General features: G+C 44.0%; 2 protein-coding genes across 5 annotated transcripts in view; one reads left to right on the plus strand and one right to left on the minus strand.

The window, feature by feature from the left end:
• The window catches only part of TMEM266 (transmembrane protein 266), a 99,303-nt gene that overhangs the window by 84,111 nt on the left and 3,188 nt on the right, over positions 1-12,004 (plus strand). For both annotated transcript variants that reach the window (XM_074917550.1, XM_074917551.1), the window contains 2 exons: positions 5,231-5,281; positions 9,614-10,203. In XM_074917550.1, coding sequence (XP_074773651.1) covers positions 5,231-5,281; positions 9,614-10,164 — 602 coding nt within the window. In that variant the 3' untranslated portion in view covers positions 10,165-10,203. The remainder of the gene's footprint in view (positions 1-5,230; positions 5,282-9,613; positions 10,204-12,004) is intronic.
• Positions 10,687-12,004, minus strand: part of ETFA (electron transfer flavoprotein subunit alpha) — a 40,000-nt gene continuing 38,682 nt past the window's right edge. For all 3 annotated transcript variants that reach the window (XM_074917554.1, XM_074917555.1, XM_074917556.1), the window contains 2 exons: positions 11,660-11,740; positions 10,687-10,790 (listed from right to left, as the gene is read on the minus strand). In XM_074917554.1, the coding sequence (XP_074773655.1) occupies positions 10,752-10,790; positions 11,660-11,740 (120 nt within the window). In that variant the 3' untranslated portion in view covers positions 10,687-10,751. The remainder of the gene's footprint in view (positions 10,791-11,659; positions 11,741-12,004) is intronic.

Genomic DNA, 12,004 nt, shown 5'->3' on the forward strand with positions numbered 1-12,004 from the left:
TGCTGAGAAAAGGAGGTTAGGTCTGGCTGAGAGTTTGGCGATGGTGAAGTTCAGATGGCCACGGTCAGACAGATCTGGATTGCCAGAGATTGCATGGCAATCTGCAGGGGAAAACTGCCTGGGAAAGCTGCAGCTTCACTAGGGAATTTTCCCACATGGATTGCCAGTCTGCTCTCAGAAACACCTATAGATGTCCTTTTTTATACACATTCTGTCTTCCTTTCTTACTGCACTACAGTGTCATACCAAAGCGTATCTTAGTGGATTCTACTGCAAAGTGTATTTTATGTTACTTTTCTTTCCCAAATGCTTCTAAGTGGTAGTGATAATTTAAGGAGAAGACGCCAGTGTCAGATAGCAGCGATGGAGATAAAAGATCTGCTTCTTTAGAAACGTCCTAGTAAAGATTGCTTTCTGGAAGAAAGTCAGGGTAAGATATTACTCTACTCTGATGATTCACATTCTCAGTGGGAGGTTACACAGCAGAAAAAATAACCTTCCAGTTCAGAAAATTCAGCTTTGATAGAGAGAAGGCAGGGATTATAGAACTAAAAAGAGAGATCTGCCTTGGATGGAATGTCATTTATGTGTTTCACCAAATTTATTAGGTTTTTATAGGGCCAGGAGAGAGAGATTACAACATTGTCTCTTGGGTCAAATGAGATTATATGGGACTGTACTCTAAATAGTTTATTACTCCCTGAACCATTTTAGTGTGTGTTCTAAGTCTTGCAGGAAAAAACCAGGCAGATAATTTGAAAACCTTCATCAGACAAAATCCAGTAGCTGTCAGAGAGATCCTGAGCAGGAACCGCATGCTTTTTCAGTAATAGAGATTTGGGTAGCAGATTAAGAGATGGGATTTACTACTTCTTGATTTGACTTTACTGTGCTTACAGCTTTGCAGAAGTGGTTGGTTGCAGTGTCAGGGAAGGCTAGTTTGGTTTTACGTGAGATAGGTAAGAGTCTGAGCAGCTTCCCAACCAGACATTCCCTTCTGTCTAGTGAAAAGGCCTGATCATGTTGGAGTCAGCCCTGCTGTCTGTTCGTGGTCCCATGTTACTCTGCTGCTTCACCTCTTACAGTTATATGGTTGCCATCTTCCACTGGCAGGTGAAGCAGTTCCAGGTGTCTTGTTTTGTCATGCTGTTTTGGCTGTCATTCACACCCCACACTAACTTGAGCAAATGAAGCTTGTGGACCATAAAGAACAGCCTGTTTCTGCTTGTTCCTTCTCCTGTCCAGCCGAACCTTCTCTCAGCCAAATTCCTCTACAGTGCTGCTGCGTATCTCCCTGCTTCCCATCGCTCTCGCTTTCCAGGGAGGATTGTAGAACCACCCTTGTTCACCACAGGTTAGGATGGCTTTTCACATGAGAAAGAGCTGCCTCACTCTTCCTGTTCTACTTTCTCAACTCACAATTATTGGATCTTTGTCACCAGATTTGTCACCACATTTCCTGGGCGTGAAGGCTTTTATTCATTACGTGTAGATGTGGCACGTGGGGATATAGTTTATTGGTGGACTTGGCAGTGTTAAGTTTATGGTTGGATTCTATGATCTTAAAGGTCTTTTCCAACCTAAATGGTTCTATGATTCTTCCTGGTGTATGTCGCAAGAGGATCCCCACCACCATCCACAGACCTTTTTCTGAGGTTGCCATTTCTAGGGGAAATAAGAGGGAAACGCTTTTTATTTCTATTTACTGCCAATTCCTTAATTTACTGTAAATACCATTTGGGCATCATTATGGCTAAGAACTTTTAAATTGAAAGTTTCTCTTCTGGAAATGGGAAGTGCAGCTAACATTGCTATGTATTTGAAGAGATGGGTTTATTTCTAGGAAAGGAGGAAAATTAAGTCTTCTGGATCCTGAAAATTCCAAAGTGGCAGAAATAAGAAAAAAAGTTTTTTAAAAAAATGGGGAAACTATGAAGAATGAAGTATTTCTTAAAAAAACCCTCCCTTTCTGGAGCTGAAACTAAAATATACTGACAACAGAAAACACTTATGTAGAATTAAAATAAGATAAGCAATCTGCCCCTCTTGTAAAAGCTGGTCTCCCCTACTTGCTCATACAAACTTCCTGCAGGCCACCAGCTGCAAATGTAGTTGTACTCCTGATCCCATCTGACTGGACATACCGAGCAGTAGGGATTTCATCTCATTGTAAGTACCCATAAAGCACTTGAGGAGTGTTCTACAGTAATGTGCAATACTGTACTTTTTATGTTTTATATGCACAAATAGTTGCTTTCAGATGTGTATTTGTGGCAATTTTTTGAACTCCCTGCTTTCAGCAATGTAGAATATGAGAGAGAACTGGAATTGTTTACAGCCTTTTATGCCCAAAGTAGCTGGGACTCCCATATGACTTAAGATGAGTTTGTTAATTGACAGTTTGCTTTAATGTAATGATTCCAAAACTTCATCTGTTGTTGAAATATTTATTCTGCTGTTGTTATTCCATTACTCTTTATTGGTTTTATTCATAAGAAACTATTCAAGGTAAAAAAAAGTTTATATTTTACATACATATTTATACATGTATCTTTTATTTATAGATAGATAAGCAGTGTAAAACAATGACATTAATAATGCCATCACAGCATAACATTAAAGTAGGCGGCTCTCCCAGTCCTTTGTGCCCACACGGTCCCACGCACAGCCAGGACAGTCAGTGGTTTTCCTCACCCACCGCTCAAAGGAGCGTGAGTGAGTGCATTACACATTACAGGATTTCCTTTTGAGATGTCTGGCACAGGCCTTGGCTGATAGAAAGAGCAGTCTAGATCTCTTTGTTAAACTGGTTTGAACGCAACTGATCGGTTTGAAAACAGTGCCCTGGTACATTCTGAGAGTTGACAGGCAGGTGGCCAGGGCAGTAAATGTATGCAGTCCTAAAGAAGACTTGATGTGAGCCTTGCTGTAAGACAGGAAAAGCAGATGATAACTTTTCCAAGTTGTATTCTGTCTTCAGTGAAAAGCACCTTGGCATTTGGGGCAGACGTTAATGAGAGCACCCCAGTCCCCCGGGCATTGCACCGACTGTGGCTGTGTGCTTTTGCCAGGTGATGAGGAGGGGTGACCCCACGTGCAGAACATGCCCTTGTCCAGGCCAAACCATAGTTCTGTTTTTCTCATTTCTCTGCTTAGAATTAGACTCTAAGCTAAATATGCTGGACGTGCATTAGCGAAAGTACAGATAAGCAGGTTTTTTCTGACTATAGCTGAAGGTTCCATGCCTGAACAAGAACCAGTATCTATATGGCCTGGCAGATTTGGTGGTATTCAGAAGATAAATTATGCATGATTGCAATGAAATGTATTTTAGTAGCAGATAGCTGAAAAGCCTTGCAATGTATTCCTAATTCAGCAGCATTGCCTTGAGCTACTCTAAGGCCTCTTTTTTAAACTCAGACATTAGCACAAAGCACACCTCTGACTGCAGGCATTTAAAGATCAACAAGGGCCAAAAAAGCTTTTAAGATGCAATGAAACCAGGAAAACAACCATGTTGCCTTTCAGTGTCAGGTTAGATTGCCTTCTTATGAGTGCAGCTATTTCAGGTACAGAGTGCTTGGTGGTTTGGGTCTTGTTGTGTGGAGAAAGTGTTCCCCAGAAAACATCTGTTTCTTTCACCTGCAAACCACAGTGTGCTGTGAAAAGGCAGGACTGTAGCCACAGAGACCCAGGGGGATGAAGGAAATCTGGCTCAAAGGGATGAGCATGGTTTTCTGAAACATGGTATCAAAAAGAGCACTTAAAAGAGAGAGTGCTTTTAGAGCGCAGCTACACCGCAAATTGGGCAGGTCAGGCTGCTTGTAAGCTTGAAATTCTTCCTGGACTGCTGATACTGTTTTCTTAGCAGCAATATTTGTGTTCTGCTCAGAACTGCAACAAGAGGAGTTTGTTATTTTCTTTTTCAGCGACTGTAAAACGTTCTGCCTTTCTCTAAGATCGCAGGAAATCTCACTGTCATCTGCAGCATCTAAAATCTGTACATGCAATATAGCTGCTCTTTCCCTTTTGTGGTCATGTCTTTGTTTTTATTTTGCCATTATTGAAGTTCAGATGTAGCTCTCATGTATGTACTACAAGTGTAGCACTACACCTCTCACTTGTAAAAATCTTTACAGTGTATTTTAAGCCAACAGATAGTGTAATGTTATATATTTGTATATGTAATATACAACAAAATAACACTATTCATTCTGAATGAAAAAAAGACATTATTCTAGAAGTAGGGATTTACACATTAAAATTACATGGATTTACAACCGCTAGAGAGCTGGCTTGTCCGGCTCTCTTTTTTGTTTCCCACAGCAGCACTTGTGCTGAGCTGGAGAGGCATTTCCACTTGTTTTGGTAAACTTGTGTGGCTTTTATTGGCCACGTCATCCAAGACAGAACAGGGGAAGTTTTAGCTGTTCTTCTGGAAACATACTGGATATTGTTCCTGCTTTTTTAAAGTCAACTACTTTCCACAGGAACAAGTTAAAAACAAGAAAAGGAATGAGAGAGTGCAGAAACACAGGGAAGCTGCTCAGGAGCAATGGTTATGTCGTTGCTGTTCGGTGTGGCAACAGCATAGGTCTCGGGGGGACTGCAAATGAAAATGAGAAGCAGTGTTGGGCCCACATGAAAAAAAATATTGAAAGAGAATAGAAATGTCCCTATAGGAGAAATGAAACCTGCCCTCCCAGTGCCTCTACCTGGAGAACCCCTTGGCAGAAGAGGGGATGGCTGCAGCCCGGTAGGGCGCAGGGTGCTGGGGCTGACCAGAGAGGGGTGAGCATTACTGCGAGGGGGAAGGCAGCTCGGGTCCCTCCCTGGAGGGTCACCCCGTGGAAGGAGCTCACTCCATGGTGTAACTGTACAGCACGAGTAGCTCAGCCTCTCAGGACAACCACGAGCTTTACCTTTGTGCCGTATGCGGGAGGGGAGGGCCCTGCTGCCCAGAGAAAAGCCACCATTACACTTGTTTTGTCTTGACCATGGAGCTTGTTTTCTTTGGAATGCAGAGTGCCTCATTCCCAGGCTGGTGCCCTAAAGAACTGCAGGGGATTGTAACCCCTGTTTTGGCTGCAGCCACAGGGTGGATGGGGGATGTAGCGTGTCACCTGGCCTTCTGGCCTAAAAATACACAGAAAGTGGTGCCCTGGGCAGTCACAGGGTGGAATTTCAATCAAATAAATGGTCTTCTAATGGCTGCCTTTTTTTCTTTCAGAGGATGACATGAATAATTACATCAGTCGATACTACAGTGAGCCTACCAGTGGTAAGTTTTGCTTGAGAATGTAAATGTGAATTGTGTTTTTGCATTGCACTGTGTGCTGTAAACCAGGTGAGACCAAACAGTGATGTCAAAATAAGACCTGCCATGGCACCTCGTGGTTTGCTCCGTGGAAATCGGTACCAAAGTAGTAGTTCTCTAAAGGTCAAAGGGCCCCGAGGCTGCTCCTGCCAAAGGCACTCGCAATAGCTGGGGCTGTGGGAGAGGCGAGTTCCCGGCGCTGGGCTGCCCCAGCCCGCAGAGCGGTTCAGGTGGAGCCGGGAATGAACAGCCTGGGCCAAGTGACTGCAGGGAGCAGGGGCAGGGAGGGGGGAGCTCAGCACCGCGCCTGCTGGGGGCCCTTCGGAGAGCTTCAGCCCAACGCTGTAAGGCCTCAGCCGCAGGCACGGGCTCTCACCCGGGCTCAGCTCCCGAGGGATGGCACCCAGGGCTCCCGCTGTGCGGGCAGGGCTGGGGCAGTGGCCCCGGCTGCCTGGCCCAGGGCTGCCCTTGCCAGGAGGAGGCTGAACAGGGAAAGGCCAGGGCAAGCCAAGCTGGGCGGGGGGTGGTGTGTACACACACCCCCCTTATGTCTATGCAATCTCAGGGCTATAATAAAAAAAGCGTATATCTATATAAGGATGTGTCTGTGTGTACACATACATACTATGTACATAAAATTGTGTGTATATATGCACATGAAACTAATGTATATGTATATCCTGTGTATATACACACACAGATACACATGTATATAGACATAAGTAAAAATATATGTTTATACACATATGTGTATAATGTATGTATACGTACGTACATATATGTATCTCCAAACATACATACATCCCCATACATAGGAAAAGATTTATATACATATAGAGGTGTGTGGATGTGCATATACATATAATGTATATGACTTTCCTATACAAAGATGTGTGTGAGAGGCAGTGTCCGTGTATATACATAGATATTTTATCTCGATACATAAATTAAAATCTATAAAAATTAGAGAGATATAGGTAAAAGGGTAGGGGCATATCTCTGTATCTATATCCCCATATATACATACACATGTGGAGATGCATACATATATATGGATGTATAAAGATGTGTAAGTATGGTCGTAAAAATATATATGTATATTGTATTAAATACATACGTACTTGTGGATACTTCCCTACACTGATATACATGGGGAGATAGATAGGTTTATTACAGGTATCTTCTGATTTTTGTCATGCTTATGAGATGTGTGCGACAATGTCTGTATATACATATATATTTTGTATGTATTCTGTATTATTTAAAATAGGAATGTCAGTATGTGTGTATATACAGGTATAATGTCTTGTGTATATCCCCATACATAAACAGGGATATACGCAAAGATGTGGATATGGATATGTGCATGTATAGATGTAATGTATTATATCCATATATATACATGGGGAAATACAGGTTTACATGTAATGATAAGTCTGTATGTGTGCATAGGTATCTATGTCTGTATAAAGACACATAAAGGGATGTGTGTATAATTGCATATAAATAGATATGTTGTTACATAAAAGTACATATCAAAAGGTGTGTGACTACTACATCACGCAAAAGCTATTTATGTGTGTGTATGCAGAGAGATATAAAGACACAGTTATTTATATTTTCTGTATGTGTAAAAATATATGTATGTGGGTGGGTATGTGAGAGCCTGTGTACATGCATATATAGTTTATATATAATATTTTGGAAAATACATGAGTGTATATATACCTATACATGTATTATAGATAATATATAAAAAATTAGTGTACATTTATAGGTATAATGTATTATAAATGGGGAAACTTCCCTACACACACAGACGTTTTCTCTATAAATATGGATACATTTTTAAAGATACGTATTAAATTCTGTATAGATGTGTGAGACTGTGTAGCTATACACACATAAATTATATGTATCTATAAAAAATATGTGTGTGCATACACATACAGGTATACAGTGTTATTTTTACTTGTGTCTATCTCTGGATATACATCCCCATTATATACATGGCTATATATATAGATATATGATTCTATACATAGGTGTATGTATAAGAAGATAGATGAAAAGGAGGGGAAGGTGTGGGTGACCATGTGTCTGTGTATATACATATCATTTCATACGTGTATGTGTTCACAGATAGGTACAGTGTATATCCCTATATATACATTCCCTATGTATACACACAGAGAGAGATATATATGGAGAGAGAGAAAGGTGAGCATTATATATACATTATGTACTATATATGGGGCAGACACACACACATTCCCTGTAGGGATAAATCTATATATAAAGATTAGGTGTATATAAAATGGGGGGGACGGGACACTGTGTCTATACACCTATGTATTTTATATAATATGTGTGTGCATGTGTACATTGCTCTGTATACATCACCATAATATACATGGAGATACATAAAAAGGTGTGTATGTACATACAATTTTATATGTATAGTAGGTATTACATACAATATGGATGTGTATGTGTGCTCAAGTACAGGTATAAGGTATTATATAGGTATATCCCTATATATACATTCCCTGTGTATATACAGAGTAAGAAATATATATATTTAAGAGTAAGTAGATGTATGTGTCAGAGCAAGTGTGTGTAGTCTATTTAAAGACAGATCATTATACACATTGAAAGGAGGACTCTATCCTATAGTATATGTATCAAGTATCTGTGTGTACATATGTATACTGTGTTGTAATGGGGCTCCTACCTCCCCCCTAGCTATATAGATAAATCTATCTATGAAGGTGTATATAAAACAGGTGAGACTCTGTAGACACACACACACATAGATACACAGTGCATTATTTATGGATGTATAGCCCTCTATATTCATCCCCGTTACACACATGGCAGTGTGCATAAAGATGGATCTACAGCTATATAAAGGGGGTGTGTGTTCAATTTAACGATAATTACATGTATTTAAAGGAGGAACTGTATACTCTAGGGAGGGCTGTGTGTGTGTATATATATATATATAAAAATTTCTGTATATATGTAGGTATAATGTATGATTGCAATGGGCTCATATATACACCCATGTATTTCCCATATCTATATGGGTAAAGCCATATATAATGATTAGGGGTATTATATATAGTCTGTATGTGCATGTGTACATACATAGGTATTATATGTAGCTATATATGCCTTCATATACATCCTCTTCCTATGCTAGGAGAGCTATAAAAGGTGTGTGTATAATCCCAAAGCGGTATAAATAAAGGGGGGGGGTGTTCATATATAGGTTCGATGTATTATCTATGTGTATCCCATTACATACATTCCCCATGTATACACACACAGAGTGAGCAATACATAACTATTTATGTAAGCGTAGGTGTGTGAGAGAGAATGTGTGTATTTAAAGGAGGGGGACTATGGACTGTGTGTGTAGTACATATATAGGTATAATGTATTAGATATGGGACCTGTATATATAGAGATAAATCTATGTATAAAGGTCATGTGTATGTAAAATGGGGGGGCGGGGTGGGACAGGAGACTCTGTATAGACACAGACACATATTGTATAGAGTGTGTGCACACACACACATAGAGATTATGGTGGTATTTATAGTTGTGTATCCCTCTATATATGTTCCCATTTTAAATAAAAGCCATGATCTCTAACTAAAGAGGGGGTGTTCATGTGTAAGTGTATGTCTATTCCTCTCTCTCTATCCATTCCTGATATACACACATGTATTTATATAGGACAGGGATGTCTTCCATTTGATGATCAGTAATTACATGCATTTCAAGATGGGGACTGTTTACTATAGTGTGTGTATCTTGAATGTCTGTGTTAATGTATTATAGTTGAAGCTTCATGTATGTACATATATATAATATACAGATGTATACAGTGCTATTTATATTAATAGCTCTCGCTATACACCCTCATTGTGTACATGGCTATATAAAAGATGTGTGTATCTAGACTTGGGGATATATATATATTTTAAAAGCTATTATAAATAAAGGGTTTGGGGGTGTGCAGGGAATGTGCTCATGTATGGCTAGATTTCCTTATCGATCACTTTATATACACTCTTTCTCTCCTTCCCCTACACAGAACAGTGTATGTATTTCTATATAAGGGGGCGTGTGTGCAGATGTATCTGTAGGGGTGTATACACAAAAGGTGAGATAATTAACGGGGGTGTGGAATCACAGCTATTTTTCACGCACATGAAGCGGGTCCCTCAGCAGCTGTACAGGGCGTGTCCCGCTCTCAGGGGCCTCTCTCTGCTCTCTCCCCTGCAGACAGCGGTGGCCCTGAGGCCGCCATCTGCGTGGTTACCACGGCCGCCATCGACGTCCATCACCCCAACGTCTCCTCCGACCTCTTCACAGTGGAGGTGCCGCTGCGCCTGGGCAGCACGGGGACCTCCGCCAGCACCACGTCGGGCAGCGCCTCGCGCTCCACCGCCAGCTCGGGCACCCAGGCCTGCAGCGAGAGCAGCCGGACACTGGGCTCCTCGCCGGACTGCAGCACGGCCTGCGAGGCGGCGGCAGAGGCGGGGGCCAGCCGAGCGGTGCAGGAGCTGCTCTCCTCGCTGTCGGAAGAGGCCTGCCTGGCGCAGAAGGGGCTGGATCCTGTCAACCTGAAGCTGCCCAGCCCCGCGGGCTCGGTGGGGGCCAGCCCTGACCTGGGCCACCGGCTCAGCGTCTACAACCGCAGGAACCAGGAGAGCCTCGACGTCTTCCAGCTCAAGCCACTCATTGACTGCCCCCAGGCTGCCCCTGTGATTGACGAGAAGTATGGGGCACTGGGGCCCCCCGAGCCCCGGCTGGGCAGGGTTCCCGAGGCCTAGGGCCAGCCTGCAGCAACGGGGACACGCTCGCTGTGCCAGGTGAGCGGCTGCCGCAGGCACGGGGGCAGTGGTGGAGGCACCCCCTGCACCGGCCGCCAGCCGGGAGGGCACCAGCACTGGGCCCTGCCCCCTGCCGTGGCCTCTGGGGCACAACAGACCTGCCGCCAGTCCACTGCAGCCTCACCGTGCGCAGGGGGACAGACAGACTGTGGCCCTGTCCTGCCACCAGCCTGGGGCCAGCCCACGGGTGCCCGGGAGCACCACAGACCAGGGCTGGCACAGCCTCACAGTGCCCAGGGCGGGGCAGAGCTGCAGGACAGCTTGGGCCCAGCCTGGCCCCCGCCCTCACCCTGCCAGGGGCTGAGCGGCCAGGAGGGGCCTGGGGATGGGAATAAACACTGACAGACAGACATGGCTTCCTGCTTCTATCCCTCTTTCATTCCCTTCCCATCCTTCCACCCACCCCCATTATGTGCCATCCCACTGCCCACCAAAAAAACCCAACACCACAGTGACCCCACCTTTTTTCAGTAAAAGTTCTTTATTTGCCCTTATTGCAACTGCAGTGCGGGGTCCATCACCATCGCTCACTTCTTCTTCAGCAGCTCCGTCATCTCTGGCACCGCCTGCAAACACCAGTGCTGGGGTAGCACGTGCTCTCCCTCTGACCCCCCCCAAACTCTCCCTGTGCAGCACCCACCCCCTAATTGCACTCCCCGCCCTCCCACCCCCCCCTTCTGCCCAAGCACACCACTCCAGGGGCTGTGGGTCACCCCAGCTCACAGCACTCCCCACTTCTCTCCTGCTGAATAAAGCCTCTTAATTATTTAAGAGCGTTACATTTCCATTAGGTGGAAATAATGCATTCGTACAAAATTTATTAAGGAAATTGTCTACATGGTGTTTCTTCAGAATGTGACTTTGTCTCTGGCTTACGGAAAGGCCCGTGCTCACCCTGAGCCAGCGGGCATTAGTTCAGGAATGGCATTAGGTGCTGGCAGAGTTTCTGCCCAGGCCTCTCGGCAGAGGCACAGCAGGCTCCTGCCCGTGGGCCAGGGCACCCACGAGCTGCAGGCGCCGTCCTCCCGGAGAGACCCACCAGGGAGTCCCTCACGGGCCTCAGTAAGGCAGCAAGCCCGGGCAAAATCAGAACTCCTCCTGCCACCCCTGAACTTTCATACTTTATGAAACTTCTTAAAAATACCTGCAAGCACCTATGTGTGGTTATTTCTCAGAATGGTTCAGGAAACAGAGTCAGGCTGCCTGTGACACCCCCACCCCCCCCCCCAACAAACACACATGACAGCTTCTACTGGCAGGGACTGAAGCTTGAGCATGAAAATCATGAACTCCTAAAGCAAATTATTTAACAAACCAACCCAAAGCAAACACCCTCACACAGCTGTCTTTAACTCCTCCTAGATTACATCATCTAAGCTCTCATTAGAGCTCTGAAACATTCAGTTACCCAGCGCAGCTCCAGGTTCAGCCTCACCTGAAATAAGTCAGCCACCAGGCCATAGTCTGCCACTTGGAAAATTGGAGCTTCTGGATCCTTGTTAATAGCAACAATGGTCTGTAAGCAACAGTAAAGCACCATGTGAATATAGATATGATTAACGTCTAGGGCTGGATTACAGTGACCCAAGAACCATGGGCTAAATTCTCCCCCAGCCCCTGGGAAGCACAAGCTATGGATCACAGCATTTAACATTTTCCCTTTCCACCTCAAAGCTAACCAAAGACAAAGGCAACCCAACCCCCAAACTGCTTTCCCTGCTCACTGCATACATCAGAGCTATCCTCCCCTGTTGAAAAGAATCTAGAAAAAATTGCTACA

The sequence above is a fragment of the Athene noctua genome, chromosome 13 (genome assembly GCF_965140245.1).
Source record: "Athene noctua chromosome 13, bAthNoc1.hap1.1, whole genome shotgun sequence".
Taxonomy (NCBI): Eukaryota; Metazoa; Chordata; class Aves; order Strigiformes; family Strigidae; genus Athene; species Athene noctua.